The sequence below is a fragment of the Rhea pennata genome, chromosome 4, assembly GCF_028389875.1.
Source record: "Rhea pennata isolate bPtePen1 chromosome 4, bPtePen1.pri, whole genome shotgun sequence".
Lineage (NCBI taxonomy): Eukaryota > Metazoa > Chordata > Aves > Rheiformes > Rheidae > Rhea > Rhea pennata.
The window spans coordinates 40,832,984-40,855,769 of record NC_084666.1 but is presented as its reverse complement, the minus strand read 5'-3'; the positions used below and the strand labels follow the sequence as shown (position 1 = coordinate 40,855,769).

The window sequence follows — 22,786 nt, the reverse complement described above, 5'->3', positions numbered from 1 at the left end:
CCGTCTTTGTAGTCTGCTCCAAGTTTTGTTTAGTGTCTGATGCAGTGTGTGGTGCTATCTCTGATGATCTCCCTGCAAAAAATAGTTCAACATGTTTTAATACACATAGTATCACGGAGTGGTTGAGATTGGAAGGCACCTATGGAGATCATCTAGTCCAACCCCTCTGCTCAAGCAGGGTCACCTAGAGTACATTAGGCAGGATTACATCCAGGTGGGTCTTGAATATCTCCAGAGGAGACTCCACAACCTCTCTGGGCAGCCTGTTCCAGTGCTCCCGCACTTTCACAGTAAAAAAAAGTTTTTCCTTATATTCAGGTGGGTATGATCTGTTACTGTTCATGATGCTTGTCCAACTCTTAGCTCTCCTTTGCCTTGTGTGGCGTAGGACTGTGTTCTCCTTACAGTTTGATATTCTTTCCTATATAGCAGGGCATAAAGCGACACTCCAGGTCAGAGGCAAGCTTTTGTCCTACTGTGGTCATCCAGGTTCAGCAAATTGCTTGATTCCAGTTAAACACTGTGGAAAATTAATAATTTAATGATTGTGTGAAAGTAAATTATGAGTCCTTTCCATGTAAAAATAATGTTTTTATAATATATTCTGTTATTTTACCTTTAAGAGCTAAACTAATGATAACAGTGTGAAATTTCTTATTACCCATTCCCCACCACCACCAATAAATAAATAAATAAATAAAAATTCCTTGCCTTTTTGGCTAGTCAGAGATGTGTCTTAGACAGACTTCCTTTCTGGTTACTAGATTTGGAAATGGCAAGAGAGTTGGATTCCCCTATCCTAGAGAAAGGTTTTCATATTCGCTTCCATTAGCAAATGTATCTTAACTTTTTTATTGCTAGCTTTTTATTAACGGACACATCGGTAATGCTTCTTTACAGCTACCTTAAAAGAGACCAGGAACAGTTTTGATAAGAAGTTTGCAGGGCTTAGCTATGATAAATAGATGAGGGAGAATTTAATATGGCATAGGCTTGGAAGAAAGCAATGTTAAAAAAAGAAATGACAATCATGGTAGCATTAGAAAAAGCTCTAGGCATTGTTGAGAATGTTTCCTGTGTTTGCATTCTCTCCATTCACTTGAAGATTAAAAAACCCTCTGCTTTTCTGTACCATTTTAAGCTTTGCTGTATGTAGACAGCAAAGTAAGGTTGTTAAAATAGAAAAATGAATGGTTTTGTATGTCTGAAAATTTTAGGTTGTATTTTGTCTTACTAGGACTTTTTAATTATTATTTTCTTGTATGTCATCTTTCATCCTTAAGAGTTAATTTGTGTTATATAGCGAACCTAAATGAGACCTGTCGTGCTACGGATGGCCAAGACGCCCCTTTGGGTCAAAAGGCAATCGTAAGCCTGTGATAAATCTCACACTTGCCAAGTTTAAAGGCAAAAGAATTTTTTTTTGTACCAGACTTAATCCCTACACATTTGTGATGGCTGAGACTGTTAAGTGTGGCCTTTGTAGCATTTGCAAGGAGTTTACAGTTACGCCCTTTTTCTTTTTCTTCTTTTTTTCTCTTTGATGGGTTGAAATATGCTGCTGATAACACTGTAGAGCTGACTTTACAATAAAAAGTGAAATAAAAATAATTCCCGCATACCTGCCTGACTATTCAGGTGTCAGTCCAGTGAAATGAGTTCTAATGCCTGTGTGAAGTGGTAGGAGTATTGGGCTCAATGGCCGGTTGGGCCATCATCAGGAGTAGATCTTCAAGAATAGGAGTGTAGTGTGGTATGCTGTATGCTGCTGACTAAATGATCTTCCTGTAGTTAAACAAGAAACAACATTGTGTATATTACTTCAATGTAAATGTTTCTTTAAGGCAGTTACTACTACAGAAGCAGTTGGGGGTGGGGGGATGGTGACTATACCAGCCTGATACATTTTGGCAGTCATCCAGAAAATGATTATACTTGTGGACTGTAAACAGACTACTGCAGGGACTGATAAAAAGAGGTGTTGGAGAAGTAATGACATTCAGAAGCTTCAAAAGACAAAACATTCTCCATCATTTGTGGAAAAGGGAAAATTTTCCATACTTTCCTTGCTCTTCTTCCTTATTCTGATCAATGAAAGAAACAGTTTTGCAGGTGTTGCTCTGTAAGCTGGTTGTGAAGGAGCTAGCTAGTAATGAAAAAATAGTACATTTCCTTTGTACAAGATTTTTAACCTTTCATGACTGAAGGGTTTTCTGTGAGCTACTTGAGATTTAAAGAATATAAATATATTTGCGTAGCTCACTGTTGCTTTTTAGCTGAGCATGGAGATGCTGTGAACACGGTGTCCAATCATCCGACTTAGCTTTTTTACAGACAAATTTTCCTATAGCAGTTCAAAAACTAAAGTAAGTACAACTTGTGTCAACATTTGTTTATTTTTCACTATGTTCTGTTGAAGTTTGTCAAGAGTCTGCACACAGAACAATATTTTAACTAGTATGTTAATTCATACTTAACCGATGGACATATGAAGTATAGTGATGTACAAATTTAGCCTACAGCTGAATGACAGAAAAAAAATGTTAACATGCAACATTGAGACTTTAAATGATTTCTTACCTGCTGAAGATGATGACATATTTAAAATAATAAACTTCCCTTTTTTGCTCCAGGAAGTTTCTTATATTATTCTGTATCTAAGTTAGCAAATAACATGGCTTCATAACAGTAAATTTATAGAGGGAAACAGCTGGTACTCGGCACCCAGTGTCATCCTGTAATTATTTCAGGGGATGTTTCTTTGGACTAGCTCTAATCTGGTTTTGTGGACTGAATGCCTGTTTGCAGTTGGAATGTATCTTTCGTCATAGAGTTCTCAGCGATGCAGATTTCTCTCTTAAATGCTTATATACATACAGTGTTATTACAGTGCCTACTGTAGCAAGTTGTAGGGTTGTAGCGTCCTTGGACATTGCTGGAGTACACGAGTTGTGAATTTTCTGAGATTGTTGATTCTTCTGTTTTTCTTCTTTTCCTTTTTCCTTTTTCCTTCTTTTTCCTTTTTCCTTCTTTTTCCTTTTTCCTTCTTTTTCCTTTTTCCTTCTTTTTCCTTTTTCCTTCTTTTTCCTTTTTCCTTCTTTTTCCTTTTTCCTTCTTTTTCCTTTTTCCTTCTTTTTCCTTTTTCCTTCTTTTTCCTTTTTCCTTCTTTTTCCTTTTTCCTTCTTTTTCCTTTTTCCTTCTTTTTCCTTTTTCCTTCTTTTTCCTTTTTCCTTCTTTTTCCTTTTTCCTTCTTTTTCCTTTTTCCTTCTTTTTCCTTTTTCCTTCTTTTTCCTTTTTCCTTCTTTTTCCTTTTTCCTTCTTTTTCCTTTTTCCTTCTTTTTCCTTTTTCCTTCTTTTTCCTTTTTCCTTCTTTTTCCTTTTTCCTTCTTTTTCCTTTTTCCTTCTTTTTCCTACCTTAATAGAGCATAATCTTAGTTTGGAAGAAAAGTGGGCAAGTTGAAAAATACTGAAACAACATAAACAAAACATCAAAGCCCAAAGGCATCTTACACACTTAAGATCAGTAATAGTTACTAGAGGTAGTGTTGGGATTGTTAGGATCTGACTGAGCAATGCATTTCAACATATGCATATTATGGGAAGTGTCGTAATTACTTGCATAGAAATTTTACGTGCTATAAAGTTATGATCATTAGAATACTTAGTTATTTTATTACAGAATTTATTTCCTATCTTTCTTCTGTCATAGGAACCCATTATACAATGACAAATGGAGGAAGTATCAACAGTTCAACACATTTATTGGACCTTCTGGATGAACCAATTCCTGGAGTAGGAACGTATGATGATTTCCATACCATTGACTGGGTTCGAGAGAAGTGCAAAGACAGAGAAAGGCATAGACGGGTACTTGAGATAAATAACAATACTTGAAGATTTTGTTGTTGTTGATATTGGGATTAAGGTCTGATCTAGTAACATAAAAGTATGTGAATACTTTAAAATTTGTTAGTAGCTACATCAGATAGAACTACTGTAATGCTGTAAAGAAGAAGCGCTGTTTCATTGTTATCTGCAGTCTTGTGACAGTATTATAAATCGGAAAGGAAACGGTATTAGAGTGCAAATAAATTTCTTTCCTCAAAATGACACTTTTACAATACTGTCTTTTTTTGCAATACAGATATATTTTAAGACTATTTTTTCAGCAGGTGTGTTTGGAGCAATACAGTAGTGTTTATGGTGCTTTTTCTTGCATAGGAAAATGGACACAGATATATGTCTCTTTTATACTGACACAAGTACATCTAGAGTACTGCTACATATATACACTTATACTGATATACATACATTAAAAAATAGTAGTCTCAGTAGTATGGAAGCATCCTTTATACTTTGCCATCACACAACTTGCTTTTTCATCTTACCTCCTTGTTTCTTCAGAAGACCCTTTAAGGTTCAGACTATTCACCTTTATCAGTGTGTTCTGCTGTGAGTTCTTTCATGAACTGAACTTCAGTTCTTTTGTTCAGTAATCTACTAGATACTGTCATTCATGTTATGGACTTAATAGCATTTTAGGAGAGAATATGCTATTTGAGAGCTTTACTGCCAAATTTTTGTAGTACTCACATTAATTTACCTTAAAAAAGCCTGCTTTGGAGATGTGAAGATACGGTTCTCCTAAGATCTCTTTAACTGGCAAAAGTAGTGGTTAGAAGAGAATGTTAATTGGATCTCAAGCATTAGAGTACTGCCTTGATTGTTTGAAGGGCTTCATGTGCAGTATAGTATAGTTGGTTGAGTAACTTATTATTTTGCCTTCTTTCGAAATGGCAAATATAAACTTCCTGGAAGCAAATGTAGGGTGTATAAACTGATTTAATCTGCCATGGTTTAAAAATCTTACAGTAATTTAAAAAGGAAAACAGATCAATTCAGTTTTACTCCTTTTTTTTCCCCCTTTTTTTCTTTTTTCCCCCAGAGGAAGAGATTCACTTGTGCAGTGAATCTGAGAACACATGTATTTTGACTGAGTAGTTTTTCTGACGGGATATTTTCCAATGATACTTAGTTTCATAATTTGATTTCTAATAAGTGGTAATTGCAACAACTCATCTTTACACTGCAAACGTATAGGTTAATACGTAGTGGATGTGCCTGACCAAATGCTGGCAAGTGCGCACACCTGGAGATAAGTGATCTTCTCAGGACTGACAGCTGTTCTTCATTTTAAAAATTGAAACCAGAAAAGTCAGAACAGACAATCTGTATGAGTTTATAGTCATAGAACATGGGAGAACATCTAGCCACTTAATCAGAGATTTAGAAAGAAAAGAGTGAGTGCTAGTTTATGTTGTTATTGAAAGACATGCTGCTGTAGAAAAACATAGGATTTTATTTTAAAAAATGAGAATCTAATGAATGTAAAATAAATATATTTGCTCTAGGGAAGTTATCTTTTTCTAGAACTTCTTGCCCAGTGTTCTGCTTTCTTGTTTTTTCCTGTTTATTGCACACACTTTCTTTCTGTTCTTAAGTAATGAAAATACCACAAGACTAGGATGCAGTTTTATAGTGAAGGCTTAATCATAAAACAAATTATGCACAAATTTCAGCTAAGCTCATACACTAAAGTAAATGAGACTAAAATAAGAATGAATTTTATCAGAACAGTGTTTTATCATTGGTAACAGTTGACTAGAAGTATTAGCAGGCAGTTGTCCACTTCTATGTTTAGACTTAAAAACACACATGAATATTTACATAAATGTGTATTTGAAATATAAATGTTTAAATTTGAATCATGTGGAGTAGTTTACTTCCAGCTTGGCTCTTTTATTATACATTTAGTAGTTGATGTATAAAAATGACCTTTTGGCCATTTATTTCAGGGTCAACATAATAAAAATCATTTAAGATTTAGAAGAAAAAGTATTAATTTTACAATTACGTTTTTAGATGCCCATCTTACAGAGTATGCAGAGTATCTAAAGTGTGCATTTTCTGTTCTTTAATTCTTTAAGCAAATTTCCCTGTCCTCTGTCAGTTATTTGATGTCTGAATAATCAGGCTTGAATTGGGTTTGTAAAGCAGTTATCCTGGAAGAATGTTTATAGTTTAGAGATAGGAGGTATTTGCCTACAGCTTGCATCGTGCAGTTTGTATCCTGTATTTATTTTTTCCTTCTATTTGTATTACAGGAATGCATTCAAACACAGATTATGATTTGTCTTTGCAGATTAACAGCAAGAAGAAAGAATCAGCATGGGAGATGACAAAGAGTTTGTATGATGCATGGTCAGGATGGCTCGTAGTCACTCTAACTGGTTTGGCATCAGGTAAATAAAAATAGAGATATCTTTGTCGTCTTCATTAGCATGTGTAGTTACTGTGATTTTCATTCATATGTTATCTGCCAGCCTGGATGAGAACTGGCTCAAGCTACTAATATTATTTCACGACGGAAGAAAAAAGAGGGATTACCTTGATTTATAGACTTCAGAGTTTTGGGGGAGGGTTTACTGGTCAAATGGAAGACATCCATTTCCCACTGGTAGCAATGAGAGTTTGTTCAAGTAAACTAATAAACTACCAGTGTCCCTTAATCTTATCACTGAGATGGTGGTTCTTCCTTGTCCATTAAACTTTACTTTTCTCCCATAAGTTTTCTTTCAAAAATCTCTGTGTTAATTGATTGTACTTGATGTTTTTCTGCTGCAGACTTGTTTTTTTCTTGCTCGGAACCTTACTAAGTCTGTCACGTTATTTCAAAAAGTAACTGGCATAAGTGTAGTTTCAGTAAACAGACTTGCTTGTAAAGCACATGTGAGCAAATACATGAGCAATACATGAGCAAAATCTAGCTATATGTTTATGTCCATCTTTGTAGAGATTGCTATACAAAAAGTATTAGCTGTAAGAATTAGTGTTCATTGGCCTTTCGTTCAACTTTATCTTTTTTTAAAAAATATTTTTAGGATGGGTTGTACAGCTAGAAGCATAATTGTGGCCCTGCTGTGATGCAGTGCCACTTTCTGTAAACATGTTTTGGACTGATAAAATATTCAGAAGTGAAAAGTCACAAATTTTTGTGCCCATTTTGTCCAAACAAGTATCTCAAACAGAGAATTAGATTAAATTCCAGGTAAAGTGGATTCGTGAGAGATTGGATGTGCCTGTTAAAGAGGCATGATAAACGTAAAATTACCACTCAGATAAATACATAATTGCTTTCACAAATCACATATGAATTAATACGTATGCAAAGTATATATGGCATGTGTTTATATACTTATGCATGCACAAATTAGGAGCGTATAATTACTGGAAATTGCCTGTAATAATTCTGGTGGAAAAGTGCAATATCCATTGTCTAAATTTACTTTTTTCCCTCAAAGCTGCAATGTATATTAAAATTACTCTACTGTGCTTCGTAACAACACATTGCTATCAAATTGTGTTCATCAGACTCCTCAGGTTTTTCAGTTTCCTAACTTTCTGTTAGTGAAACAGGTTTGACAGTTTCACTACTGTACGTGTATGATGAATCTTGAAGGGATGCAACCTTGATTTCAGTTACCATGAGATTTTGTATATGTGTTTTACTCATTCATATCAGCATAATTTGTTTGAAGTTATGTTCTAATAAAATATTGCTGTACAGTTCGATTATTCTATTTAATTGGCAATGATCTCAAACTGAGGCTTTACCAAGGTTAGTGAAGGTAAATTAGAGGTAATTCTCTAATACTAGTGTAAACAAGTAAGTTCGGTGACTGTCTATTGACAGCAAAGTCTAGTAGTGATTAATACCTTAAAAATAGGAAACTATAATTAACAGTTGTTCATGGTCAGAAAAATTTTGACTTCAGATGTAGCTTTTCGGTATACTGCTACCGTGAATAAGTATCTTGCTTTTGTAAACTAACGATTTTTCTTTTAATTCTTTGAAGTGATCTCCTAAGTAATGCCCATTTTTCAGTGGCTCTTTCAGAAAGTTTTCAACATGCAATTACAAAACAGAATTCATCTTAAACTTTGAGTTCAAGAAGTTCTTAGCATCTATAATGCCTATAACCTTTAGCAGGAATTTTGTGTGCCTGACGTGTTACAGAATTAAGCCATGTAGATTACTCTGAATGTCATCAGGGGTTTATCTGCTGTTTTATTTATGATGCTCTAAAACTATTTTTGGCAAAGTAACAATTGTCAAAATATGCTGTTTTGTACAAAATAGATTAGAATAGTTTGTGAATCCTCTTGAGGCGTGGTACGGTTTGTTTGTCGGAAGGTGTGTTGTCTTTTTCATCAGAAAAATATAACAATCCTATGGCTCTTGAGTTTCACTGGATCGTTGAAAAATGATGCTGAGGGGAGATGCATTTAACTTCAGAAATATGCACAGTTCTAGATTTTTCAAGAAAATGCTAATCTTGCCACATTGCAAATTGAGTATATGCTTGAAAATCACTAATATTTTAAATGCATATTTCTTTAGGATTTCTGTAATTTCAGGTTACATTAATTAACGCCACCACATTTCTTCATTTTAGCTGTGTTTTATTTCTGTTTCCCAGAATACTAATACAAAATTTTTTTGTACAACAGGGGCATTGGCAGGATTAATAGACATAGCTGCTGATTGGATGACTGACTTAAAGGAAGGCATTTGCCTTAGTGCTTTGTGGTTTAACCATGAACAGTGTTGTTGGGGTTCAAATGAGACAACGTTTGAAGAGAGAGACAAATGTCCACAGTGGAAGACATGGGCAGAACTAATAATTGGTCAAGCAGAAGTAAGTATATACCCATTCGTTGATGGGCTTGCTCAACAGCTCTGCTGATCGTAGAGGACACAGTCTTAAGATTAGAGTACTGAATTGGGGCTATCTGCTCTGTTTTTAAGGATTTTGATTGATTAATTAGTAAAACCATAATAAATGCGCATTTATACACACTGCAAGAGGGCTTAGGGTGTTACCAGTGTAAAGAAGTTACAGAAACAGTATGGAATTGTTAATGAACGTGGGAATTTTTATTCTTGATTGTAACTATACAAAAAAGCCAAACGTAAGTGAAATTTGTGTTATCTTCTATAACTTGTTTTTATTTTTCTATGACAAAACTTTTTAATACAGAATATTTAACTTGGTATTTAGTACATTTAGCATCTAATAGCTATAAATATGCCTGTGCTATTGTTTTGTTTTGTTTTCTAATATGTAATGTTAGAAAATTTCTAACTTGGTGTAACAAAGGTTACAGGTACATATAACCTGAGGAAAAGGTGTCATGACTTGACACTTTTCAAATAAAACTGACACTCTAATTACTTAGTTATAATTTACTCTCCCAGGAAATGTATGTATAAGTGTACTTTTGCAGTATAAGAGTGCATCCAGGCTACTTTTAAGTAGTAATTAAGTTCATACATCCAATTTATATTCTGACGTTTGGGGATTTTTGTTTTTTATAGGGTCCAGGTTCATACATAATGAACTACATAATGTACATTTTTTGGGCTTTGAGCTTTGCTTTCTTAGCAGTTTCTCTGGTGAAGGTGTTTGCTCCCTATGCCTGTGGCTCCGGAATACCTGAGGTGAGGTCTAAATAATATGTACATTATATAAGTGTTTCATATTAATATAAAAGTTTCTGTTGCCTTAGATAGTCAGATGGAAAGGCAAGAGGGAAGACCCTGTGACTTTGATGAAACACATTAATATAGGTGTTAAAATGGAAATAATGTAATTGTGTCAAGCATAGCTGAAAAAAATACTTGACGTTTCAGAGGGTATCCTGAGTTTGTAGTTTTTTGCTGTGTGCTTTTTGCTGGACTACTTTTTCTGGAAATACTTAGCTTAGTATAAACTTCTGAAGAGCTTCTGAAGAGTGATTTCCTCCCCCTACCCTCCTTCTCCAACTTGCTCTGTAATTATAAGAGAGCAGTGATTCACTGAGAGAATAGAGTCCTTTGTTACAACAGCTGATCTTTTGCTGTACTGTTTTTTCTTAAGTGACACAAACTGATATACAGTCAACACATGAGATAAAATATTTGATATCCTTAAAAACTTTCTTTTAACAACTTTGTCTGCTACTACACACAATGGTGAAAAATCCTCCAAATTTAAAATCCTGGTGAGTCTCACTTTTCCAGTCTTTTTGTAAACATTTCTTCATATATTTGTGTTGTAGAAGTTGAAGGACAAATAAGAATAAATCCAGAGTAGTTCTGTACCTCTGTCCTAGGGGAGGTTTCATTTTAAATTGATCTCCAAATGTATTTAGCTAATCTTTACTTTCTGCACACAGTTGGACAGTATTTTATGTGCATCCTATTTTATAGATTTGTTGTCCTTTGCTTTGATAGCTATATTGTTTCCTATCTATGGGCATATTTTCCAGGCTAATAATGTGACGCTATTAAGCTAAGTAATACTGTAGGAAATGGTACCTCTAGTGAAAAAGGCAGATCTTTTTCATCTTTGCTGTCTCACAGAATTAACTGTTAAATGTTTATGTAGATATGGTAAAAATATAAGGAGAACACGAAGTGCAGAATTGCTGCAAAGGGGATATTGTTGCAATTAAAGTAATTTATAGGTGACCTTCAGTGTAGTTTTTACAGAAGGTTTATTTTTTGTTCAGGAGTTTTCTGACTTTCACTTGACAATTTATGTATTAAATCAATAAATACAGTCTTATAAGCTACTGCAGATATAGCTTTTATTAAATATAACTGATAATGTTGTTGTATGTTAATATCATATCTTTAAGTGAAAATGAAAAGCTTCTGGCAACCGAATGGACTAGACAGTCTATCAGTCTGAACAAAAAAAGAATGTTTTAAAGTGCAATAATGTTATCTGCTTGAAAAGGCTATTTTTAAAAGTTATGCCTCGAAAATGATTGAAGTAATTATTTCCTGAAGCAAGTAGAATCCAGTAACAGATCTGTTTTTCTTCCAGATAAAAACTATTTTGAGTGGCTTCATCATCAGAGGTTACTTGGGGAAGTGGACTTTGATGATAAAAACCATCACGTTAGTTCTGGCTGTAGCATCAGGTTTGAGTTTAGGAAAAGAGGGTCCGTTGGTGCATGTTGCCTGTTGCTGTGGGAATATTTTTTCCTACCTCTTTCCAAAGTACAGTACAAATGAAGCTAAAAAAAGAGAGGTAAGTTCTTGTAAAAGCATTTATAGAATGTATTGACTACAGATGTGTTTACTAAAAATAGCCAAAACACTGATTTCTTAAAAGACAATATTTATTCTTTCAGTTAGTGTTTAGGCTTGGATTGTCTACAGTTATTCATTGCGTTAAGAACAACGTATTAACACTAGCATTCTCCAAGGTAAATTATACATGGCAGAGCACGTTTGCATTTCTCCTAATTCAGAGACTGTTTGATTTTATTTAAATTCTTTTTGTTCTTGTTGGGTGCAGTTTTGGCAATTGTCCTCAGTTCTGAAGAAAGGATCTATTTTTTTAAGTTACCAATAAACTATTCTTGTGAAAGTGTTGGTGCTCTATTTTTGATTTTGTTGGTACTTAGAGCCACACTAATGAAAGCAACTATAGTGATAGAAGATAGCAAGGGATTTTACAGGATTGTTCCACTTTCCAATAGAATTCCCATATTGTAAAAGTGTTTTTTTTTTTTTTTTTTTTTTTGTTTTTTTGTTTTTTTGTAAATAAAGTCATCCCAGCTGTGCTGTAGTTCTCAGATTCAACTTTTTTACTTCTGGAAGAACATTGCACAATGCAGGAAATTTGATTTCATTTCCTATTTTAAAGCTGTGTATGCTTAAATCATTTAACTTCTCTGTATTTTAGCTGTTCATCTCAAAATAGTGTAATAATTATTTTGCATTTATCTGTTTGTTCTTCTACCAGCATGTAGGCTGCAGGCGTCAGTGTTCTACTGGGATTTGTCCAGTATTGCTGTATTTTGGATGCACTTTAACTAACCTCAGATACTAAGCTTTATTTATCCATGAAGCTGCAGGATCAGCTCCTGTTTCAGTTCCTCTTAAACTTCCCTTATCTCAGTTCACATAAAATCTTCTGTCAGTTTTTGGTCAAAGACTGCTGAGCCTGAATTTCTAGGTTTGATTTAAAAACTATATAGTGTCTCAGTGTTTTTGTTTTCTTTTATTCCCTTAAGCAATATTTTTAATAGATGTGCTTCTGCCACACATGTCTTCCTGCACAGAAACTGCTTACTACAGTCTCTTGATAAAGAGCTATCAGCAGTTTCGTACTGAAGGATAGATTCCTTTGGGTGCTTTGCTAAGGAGGCTTTGAGCAGCATCCTTGGCCCCATCGTGGCTAGTGCCATTGAGCAGCATCCTTGGCTTCGTGATGGCTAGTGCTAGGAATATAAAAAGAACTGATAACTTCAATGAGATTTTATTTTTAATTTTTAAAACATAATCACAAATTGCAAAATAAACTGACACCATTGTTCTTTCCTAGGTGTTGTCAGCTGCCTCAGCAGCAGGAGTGTCTGTGGCCTTTGGTGCCCCAATTGGTGGAGTGCTTTTCAGTCTGGAGGAGGTATGTCAAGAGATGGCACTGAAAGAAAGATATTTTAAAAGTCATTTTTAACATGAATAAACTCAGACAACTTACAGCTGTGAAGCTTTATCAAGAGGGAAATCATTTTTGGACTAATGTCAAAATTGTGAGTCCTGTTAGAGGCAAACTCCTAAATATTTTTTTTTTTATGTATTTCAGCTAACTGTCATCTTTGTTTTATTCTCAATTATAGGCACAGTCAGTTAATTATTACAGTTTATATACGGATGGAGATGAACCAGTTTTTCACTCTAGGAATGTATTCTAAAAAATAAAAAATTGGGGACTTGTATTTCTTTTTGTGAGAGGCTTTAGAAACTTATTTGACGGTTTCACAAATCAAATTTTTGAATGTTAATTAAAAATTTAGACACTAAATGTAGTTGAATACACTAGTATTAAAAAAAATGTAAAATTGACTACTATAGTAATCAAACTTTGTTCTCCATCATTTACTACATCAGTTTTCATTCAAAATACATGGGAATGTTACTTAGATAATGAAACATTTTTTTGAAAAAAATTGACATTTTAATGCTCTTCAGAAAATCTCTGAATTAAAGCAGCAAAATACTATTTCATGTATAATTCTACTATGTCATTAGGGGATTTTGAGGACTTCTGTCCTTGCCAAAAAAGCTGAGGGAAAAACATTTCTGAAAATGGGATTACGTGGGACTTAAGTATGAACCTGCCTACGTGTTCTTGATTTTTTTTTTTTTTTGACATTTTAATCGTGCTTTAAAAAAGTATATTTATGCCAGAAACCTTTCAGTGCTGATACTGCCAAAGGAGAGGGAACACGGTTAGCAAGAAATTGAGAGAGCAACCAATACAGAGGCTGATCCTTGTGAATGCAGAGATACTTAGAGAAGCTTTTTAACATAAATTACAGCACATTTTTCCTAATAACCTTAAACCAGCAGTGATTTCAGTATTGCTTTAGTGTTGTTCTTCAAGTAATAAAAGTATGAATTGTTTTAGGGCTTTAAAAAAATAATGTAAAATTATGTGCTGGAGCTTCAAGTGATAGGAATAATAGTGACAATATGAGAGTGCATTTTTTTCCCCTGCATATACCAGGTGACAAGTAGTATTCTAACACATGTAGAAAATAGTCTTCTAGTATTTTTAACTGAGTCACTAATAATTCTGATTTATTGTCTTTTGCAGGTCAGTTACTATTTCCCATTGAAAACTTTATGGAGGTCATTTTTTGCTGCTTTAGTAGCTGCATTTGTTTTGAGGTCCATCAATCCTTTTGGTAATAGCCGTCTAGTGCTTTTTTATGTGGAATACCACACTCCTTGGTACCTTTTTGAACTGCTTCCTTTTATTCTACTGGGAGTATTTGGTGGGCTCTGGGGAGCGTTTTTCATCCGAGCAAACATTGCATGGTGTCGTCGGCGCAAATCTACAAAATTCGGGAAGTATCCTGTCCTGGAGGTTATTATTGTTGCAGCAATAACAGCTGTCATTGCATTTCCTAATCCATATACAAGGCTAAACACCAGTGAGCTTATTAAAGAGCTCTTCACAGACTGTGGGCCGTTAGAATCTTCCTCCCTCTGTGACTACAGAAATGATATGAATGCAAGCAAAATAGTAGATGATATCCCTGACCGTCCAGCAGGCACTGGAGTATATTCAGCTATATGGCAGCTGTGTTTAGCACTCATATTTAAAATAATTATGACAGTCTTCACCTTTGGTATCAAGGTAAGTGTGAATGCAGTGACTGCATCATCTGCTGTGAATATATAGTTACTCTTTTGTCCCTTTCTCAAAGCTATCAGTTTTGTTTATAGAATTTTTGAAAGCGTAGTTAAAAAAAAAAAAATCTTTGCTCTTCATTAATAAGCAAATCTTGTGGAGAACTATGCTAAGTTTAATTAAATTTAAATTAGCCCTCTATTTTTATTCAGCTGAACAGAAATGTGTGTTAAATTTTATAGATGGCAGAAACTGTGTGGATGGCTATCTGTTCGTATGGGCCTGAGTGAGCAGTGACGAAGTTTCTAAAATTTCCAAAAGCTCCGTTCAACTGAGTTCAAAATAACTGCTTGTGTTCCCTGGTCCTGTCACATGGAAAATAGAAATGCTGTATCTCTTGAACTACTTTTGTTTTGTATCTCCTCATTTGTTAGATAAATGTATCTGTATGTAGATTACTACAGACAAATTAAGAAGCTGCTGCTGATTTTTACAATTGATTGCTTTTTTGAAATTTTCAATATTGTATGTCATGACTAGAAAATGGACTGTATTCATATGACTGTATTGTGAATTTCTCCTATATTACAAAACAGCATAATTTTTGACACTTTGTAAATCTGTTTTGGAGATCCCTTCAACTTCTGTCCAACAGTAGCAGTTTTCTAACTGACTCATAGTAACTCTTACACCGCTATCATCTTCTGATTTGGCTGGTTCATTTCATACTTCTTTGCAACTAGATCCTTGTCAAAGCTATCTTAGTATAAACATGCAGAATGTTCACCAAGCAGGATTTCTGTCTGCCTTACCTTTATTTTTTTACAACCTACTGTTCGATGTAGCTAATAGAAAAATATCATGTTGCGTTCTTCACATGTTGATATTTTAGAAGAAGTTTCAGTCTGTTATTTGAAGTTATTTTTATTATGTCAGTTGATGGCTAAGATAAATCTGTTATATATTTTAGATGTTAATTTTTCATAGGTCAGAATTTCAGACGTTCTTCTTCAACATGAGCACTTGACCTGTTTTGTAGAATTTCATTTATACCCAGGGCTTTGCCCTTCTGAGTATTGTAAAACTTCTTACCATGTGTTTGTGTGCATCTTGTGATTTCCTATAGGGTTGTCACCACAGGATCACACTTCTGTGTATTTGAATTCACAGAAGGGTGAAGGTTTCGCTTCATTTGTTTTTGCTTCCTTTCCTTGTAACTTCAGCACTTGCAGTTTGATGGAAATGTTTTTGTGAAGTTGTAAGATTATATTTATGACTTTGCAAACCGACAAGGATTCATGTTGCTGTCATGGATGGGATTGCTGTACATACATTTATCTGAAGCTTTGAAGTTTATGATTGGCTAAACTGTCAGCCAGAATCTGGAAAAGGGGATATCACTTTACATTTTAAGCTTTAGTTCTGTGAAGAGAGGATTTACTGAGGTGAGGTGGGGGAAGGCATTGTCGTTTAAATTATTAAGATCCTCTGGGCTGTCCAGGTCTATTTCTGGAGCTGTTGCCACATGCAGATACACAAATCTCCACAGGAACTGATTTTCTGCGAGGTGAGCAAGGCAACAGAGCTCCATGGGCATGGTGCTTCCACCTGCTCTTACTGCCATGAACAGGGATCACCAGGAAGCTGATATGAGAATGTTCTTTTCAGGGTCATGTGGTGTTTGTTGCTCAGTGTTAGAGTAAACAGGTTGTGTGTGTACTCTAACTCTTATTTGCAGTGAGCTTATCATGCCTCACTGCTGATGAATCACAGTTGGGAGTGAGATTACAGCTCCGTCACAGAACCCAACTTGTATGCAACTGCATTGCCAAAAAGAACAAAGTCGTACCTAAATCCTGATTCCTTGCTGCTTTAGAAGATACATATGCCACAGAATAAATATTCTCTCTCAAGTACAACTTCAGTCAAGCTGACAGCTGACACACACAGGAAAAGGAAAACAGCTGAGACAAGGTGGATTTTATTTTTTCCTTGTCTAATCGCTGTGAAGGTTCCTCTCCACTTTGTGATGTGTGATTCAGCAGTTTATGTAAAAGAATGCAGCTGTAAATTGTAGTGAGACCTGTAAGCATTATTTACGTGGGATGAAAATAAGTGAAGGAGCAAGATGCCTGAAAATTGTGTTAACAAAGAGCAAGAAACAATTTGGACTTCTTTTCCATTCGGAAACTTAATGTTGGCATAATACTATATCAGGCTAAAATTTGGGGCAATTCAAAGATTTATTCAATTCTTCTTCTATCTGAAATGTTCACTTTTGAAGGTGCTGTTGTACTGTTCACAAAAAGAATTAACAGTTCTTAGAAATAACAGGGAGGTTAATAGTTAGAGAGGGGTATGGACACTCAGTTAATTGTGGAAGATGATGATAGAGTGATATAAATGCACAATTTGGATATTATGCTAAAATGACAGCATTGAATAGTGAGTTCTGGCAACACTGAAAAAAATATTAACCTTACGGGCTTACAATTCTTGAGTGAGAGGGAATGTTTATTAAACATTTCCCTCGAAACCTAGTCTTCCGGCTCTCAAACACAAGAAGCTTGCTATATTGATTTGTCCTTGGGTTGCCTTTTGGAAATTATCTTTGCAACCTAAATATTGGCAGTTTAATAATAATGATCATAATGTAAATAGATTATGAAATACAATTCTGCACTGCTTTTGGATTCCGTTGCAAAATATTGCACAGTATTTACATTTCATCGCTGCAGAGTTGTTTAAAAAAATGATGATAATAAAATAAAAAGATGCGTCTTACTGCACTAGTGATAAGTGAATTTTTAAATAAAATTATTTTGTCAAGAGGTGTTAAGATGTGTTTAGATTAAAAAAAATCTTACTACTTATTTGTAGTAAAATTCGTACCTCAGTCACAGTGGAACTTATTTCTGATGGTAATAAGAGCTGTTAGGAGAAGCAGCAAGCATTTCCAGTTTAATGAGACATTTAGACACCAGTGTGTCCTTTGGAAAGCAGATTAGTTTTCTGAGGATGAGAAAAGATAGAACACAGTAGTTTCTCAGCTGAATCCTCATTACTTCTGAGGCTGCTGATGCAAGCAAGCAAGCAATGCAATGCTATGTTACTAAACTGTTCTGGTATGACAAAGTGGTGGGGTCTTTCCAGCTATTTTCAATTATTAAATAAAATGGGGGGGAAAGTAACTAAAATTACAGTAGGATCATAGCTTTTCACATAAATTTGTTATTTATTTTCTTGTAATAGTAGTTAAACCACCTGTTTCAGTCTATATGTAGTACTAATACACGTAAGGGGAATTATAATATAGTAAGGGGAGCTTCTTCTAAATGTTACCTATTTAGATGGCTGCCTAATATATAGAAGTATTGGGAAGCAGTTTGAAAGGTGATCCTTTTATGTGCTAAGCTTGTTTAGTACGTGGATGTTGACTCAGAGAAACATGAAGTAATGAAGGAAATGGGAAATAGAAAGAATCAGAGCTAGCAGTACAGCTCAGATTGGACACATATAAGAAAAACTGTGCTATTGGCAGTGAGAATCTAGTTTGTGGTCTTGGTAGGTTTGCTCTTAAATACAGTAAAATATAAACAAAATTGAATTCAACTAATCAGGTTAATCAGAGGTATCAGTATCATTGCATAAAATACTATTAACCTTGTAATGTCAATTTACATATTGATAACGTGACACTTTGAGTATTTGCTTTTCTTTCAGACAAAAAAAAATTGCATCAACCAAGTTCCCATCCCTTGTGTTTCTGTTGTAGGTTCCATCTGGGTTGTTCATACCTAGTATGGCAATTGGAGCAATAGCAGGAAGGATTGTAGGGATTGCAGTGGAGCAGCTGGCCTATTACCATCACGACTGGTTCATTTTCAAGGAGTGGTGTGAAGTTGGAGCTGATTGCATTACACCTGGTCTTTATGCCATGGTTGGTGCTGCTGCATGCTTAGGTAACTGAACTGTAACAAAGTAAATAAGAATCTGATTTCTTGTACCTCTGCAAAATAGTAATTGAAAATGAAGGGAGATATAAACATGTACAGTATTGGAGCACCTTTTTGTGTGGACTTTTCCCTTCAGAAAAAAATGTTTGTATCTCTACGTAAGATCATAAGATCCTTACAGTCTGAAGAATAAAATTTGAAATATAAATAGATTAGCTGCTGAGAAATAGAATTTAAGTAGTGCTGTTAGCTTCCTCTCTGTAATATTGGGAGGCGTTCTTTACTGCATCAATAAAAGTGATCAGTTTCTTGAAATGTATAAAGCAGAGGACTTGAAGAGTCAAACGTTACTGAAATTATTAGAAGGAGGTGACATGATCTGCTGCTACTTCAATATGAATTGCAAAAAAAAAAAAAGTTCCTGAAATTTCATAATCTGAACAAACCTCTCAGAAGTGGCTAATGATTTGAGGAGTCCAACTTGAGATATTTTTAAGAGGAACTGTTAAAAATCAGTTTCTTTGAAGGAGGCTGAGGCACCTCAACTAAGAGAGGTTTTGAAGGTCTTGTCTTGTCCTAAATTACTAGATAGTTGCCTTAGAAATTAAACATAGAAAGCTATTAGCACAGATTCTTCAAAAAGTAGACTTTGAGAGGACTTATTTTGTTTTTTAATGGTTCAACTTAATCTCCTCTTAAAAACATACGGTGTTTCTTTCAATGCATTATGGAGTGAAGGTACAATATCAGAAACCACTGGTAGAAAAATCATCTAAAATACTAACGAAAGATCCTTATCTTCTCGTATTGCTCAAAGAAGAGATACTTTTTGTCAGCTCAGAATTCTCTTTAGATTTTGCAGTTAACCAACAGCATTGAATTCCTAATTCTTTTTAAAGAGTACAGCTGTTGAATACCTGTGCCTTACCTGCATTAGTTCCATTCTTTTTCTAAATCATCTTACTGGAGTTCCTAGCATTTCTCAGTGTTTTTAACTAGATAAGGAGTAGCATAGAAAAATACTTTCTCTCCCCCCCCCCCTTAATTTGTGTGAAAGAACCGTATGTTTTTCCTCAGACTACTGTATTTTCTGACTTTAAAGATTTTTTTCCAAAAGCCCTCCCTCCCTTCTGAAGTTTTGTGTTCATTTTCCCTCTGTTTCTGTTTGTATTATATAGAGTGATGTTTGTCAAGTGACCTTTACTGGCAAAGCTGTATTTGTAGTTCTTAACAGGAAGGCTGGAAAGTCTAAATTCAATATTATCTAATATTAGAATGTTACTGGCTGCTGTTTTTCTTGCAGGTGGTGTGACAAGGATGACTGTGTCCCTGGTAGTTATTGTTTTTGAACTAACGGGAGGGCTAGAATATATCGTGCCCCTAATGGCTGCAGTCATGACCAGTAAGTGGGTAGGAGATGCCTTTGGTAGGGAAGGCATCTATGAGGCACACATCCGACTCAATGGATATCCTTTCTTGGATGCAAAGGAAGAATTTACTCACACAACCCTGGCTGCTGATGTTATGAGACCTCGAAGAAGTGATCCACCTTTGGCAGTTCTGACACAGGATAATATGACAGTTGAAGATATAGAAAACTTGATAAATGAAACCAGCTATAATGGTTTTCCTGTTATTATGTCAAAAGAATCACAGAGACTAGTGGGCTTTGCTCTAAGAAGAGATTTAACTATTGCAATAGGTAATTATCTTGCAATATTGTATGATTATATATTTTAATTTAAATGAATTCATACCTTAAAACAGAATTTACTGTGTGTTTCTAGACTATTCTATGTTTTTAAGATCCAGATACCTTGTACAAGATATCTGTTCCTCTACTAAAGAATATTGATTATTGTCAGTTGTAGTTCCTGAAATGAAGAAAATGTTAATCTTTTATCTCTGTCATAAAAATAAGAGTTGTCATACTGAAGTAGGCCAGAATACCATTTAGTCCAGTTTCTTTCTTGTGTGTCTAGTACTGGATGCTTGAGAAGATGTTAGGACTGAATATAGTTTCAAAACACAGGACAGTTGAAGGTGTGTTTTATCTACATGCCGTGCACATAATGTTTATGGCCTGTACTAATACTTTTCTCACGTGAAATTACATTGATATTCTTCTTCAGAATTGAGTAATTCTTATTTTTGACCATCAAGATTCTGTTGGAATTACTGTCCAAGTGATTTTTTTTTTAATTTGCATTGATATTCCGCTCCACTCTGACAATTTTTTATTTAGTATCGTTATAACAACTAAGATTGTACTATGAAGAGATAGTGGGTGAATTATTTCATTTTTTTTTTAACTTGTCCATTTAATGGAAAGTTTGACCCTGTGCACATCAGTACATATAGTCTACTTTGGCCCTCTTTCTCGAGGTAAATATTAATATGATACTTGTGACAGTGCTTTGTGTGTTTTTTGTTGGATTTGAGGAAACTGTACCATAAGCAAAGGAAAAAAAAATATAAGAAAGTGCTACAAAACTATAACGTTTAGTGCATGAAAAGTGATAGAAGTTGTTTATTAAACTACTTGATCTTTTTTTTATGACTCAATAGATTATATATTGACAAGTATCCATTTAACAAAGACACTTGAGAAATCTCCTATATGAAAGATTAAAAAAAATTTATTTTTTTAAGTCAACAAAATGGTGGTTATTTCGGTAAAAGGTTTGCCTATGGCCTTATACTATGCACTATGGGATGTATATGAATGTCCAAAACTTGGAAATCGTTGTAGACATCATGCTGTTTTAAGTTTTCATATACTTACTAATAGGTATGGGGCAATAATAGAACATTATTCTATTAAAACATTTTCACAGATAAAATGGATTTCACCCACTGGAAGTGTACAGTACACAAACTTTTTTGTCTTGGATTGACTAGCCTAAGAGAACCATTCTGAGAAATAAACAGTTCAGGGAACAGGGACTGTGGTGTCACAGAGTGAGTGATGACTTGAAAAGGGAAGAGTTCAAACAAAGTTAAATAGATTCATATGAACAAGAAGAGGACACTTTGAGAGTTATCAGGAAGGAAGAGTTTTTTGGTTTGTAAACCAACAATTGTATTGCATGCATTGGCATCATTATAAGCAAACTGTTGCTTGAGATTGGCGTTTCCCTTGGCGATTTCTTCAGCAGCTTTCTGTATGTTTTCTGTGTGTTATTTTTTAAGTCTTTCCACCCCTTCATAATAAATAAGAGTAAGTTACTGGAGTGAAAATGGTAGTAGCTGAAGAATGACTAAAGCAGTGTGATTAGACAGCTTTTGTGATCTTTGCACTGAAGGGTTCTTGGGGACAAAGTAGTGGCTGTGGAAACACAACATCAAAATAGCAGATGGCAGAGTATTGACATTGGCAGAACACCACCAGAGTCTGATAGTGTTGATTCACTTTGTACTAAAACTGTTGTTTCAGTTTGTACTAAGTCATTGTATTCCAAGAATGTAAATTCTTCCTCTATTCCCCCACCCCTTTTTCTTAAAGAAAGCGCTAGAAAGAAGCAGGAAGGCATTGTTGGCAGTTCCAGGGTCTGTTTCGCCCAGCATACCCCGTCACTTCCAGCAGAGAGCCCTCGGCCTTTGAAGCTTAGAAGCATACTTGATATGAGCCCCTTCACAGTGACAGACCACACACCAATGGAAATAGTGGTGGATATTTTCCGGAAACTGGGTCTGAGGCAGTGCCTTGTAACACACAACGGGTGAGTAAAACAGCAGGAATGCAGCTCATTTTGTTAGATAGAGTAATTTTCATTTCCAGGATCAATTTTTGTGGGATTTGAACCTGTGATTTTGGTACTGCAACTGAGGACCCTAACTGTAGGTTAAGAAGACGCTGTTCTATGGCACACCTCTTAAGTTGTTCCTCTTCCCTCGTACTCTTAAACAAACAGGTAGTGGTCTCAGTCATTTTAAGATGTTCTATTAAAAGTTAGGCCTCATTTAGCACTAGTTTTATGTGTGCAGCTCACACATCGGAGAAGGAACTAATCCCACAGAGATTTAGTCATGTAGAGCACACAGTATGAGGCCAGTATTTCCTGGTTCTTAAATATGCTCTGGCAATGTGAAACATACCAGCTGTTGAACATCATCTGGGTTCATAAAAAGTAAAGTAGAAAATGATCCACTCCGTACCTACACTTTGGAGTTTAGTGATTGTAATTGCCACCAAGCTATTGACACTGTTGGTTTTGGAATACTGAAAGCCAAATAACTACCACTAGTTCTGAGACTTCAGTCTAGAATATTGAAAATATTTTAAGAATGTAATTTTAAGATTTAGAATGATTGTAAATCAGAATATAGGGAATTGTCCTGTGGTTACCTGCTAAATAAATCAGACCTAGGCATTGAAACAGAGCAATGGTCGTTATAAATTGCCTCTCATCATGGGTGAACTACTTCTTTTTTATGAGAACTTTTTCTGTGGTGCTGTTTCTTTGTTTCACATTGGTTTTCTATATCTCTTGTGTGAAATACTTGACATGTAAACGGTGCAGATATTAACGTATCTTACTTTCCCTTTAGCATATGTTTTAAGGCGCCTTA

The 22,786-nt window shown here is 34.9% G+C and overlaps 1 protein-coding gene across 6 annotated transcripts in view; it reads left to right on the top strand.

The window, feature by feature from the left end:
• CLCN3 (chloride voltage-gated channel 3) overlaps window positions 1-22,786 on the top strand; it is a 64,953-nt gene that overhangs the window by 35,863 nt on the left and 6,304 nt on the right. For all 6 annotated transcript variants that reach the window (XM_062573771.1, XM_062573774.1, XM_062573773.1 and 3 more), the window contains 10 exons: window positions 3,710-3,867; window positions 6,203-6,302; window positions 8,572-8,759; window positions 9,440-9,562; window positions 10,935-11,141; window positions 12,444-12,524; window positions 13,719-14,264; window positions 18,034-18,220; window positions 19,518-19,916; window positions 21,720-21,936. In XM_062573771.1, coding sequence (XP_062429755.1) covers window positions 3,710-3,867; window positions 6,203-6,302; window positions 8,572-8,759; window positions 9,440-9,562; window positions 10,935-11,141; window positions 12,444-12,524; window positions 13,719-14,264; window positions 18,034-18,220; window positions 19,518-19,916; window positions 21,720-21,936 — 2,206 coding nt within the window. The remainder of the gene's footprint in view (window positions 1-3,709; window positions 3,868-6,202; window positions 6,303-8,571; window positions 8,760-9,439; window positions 9,563-10,934; window positions 11,142-12,443; window positions 12,525-13,718; window positions 14,265-18,033; window positions 18,221-19,517; window positions 19,917-21,719; window positions 21,937-22,786) is intronic.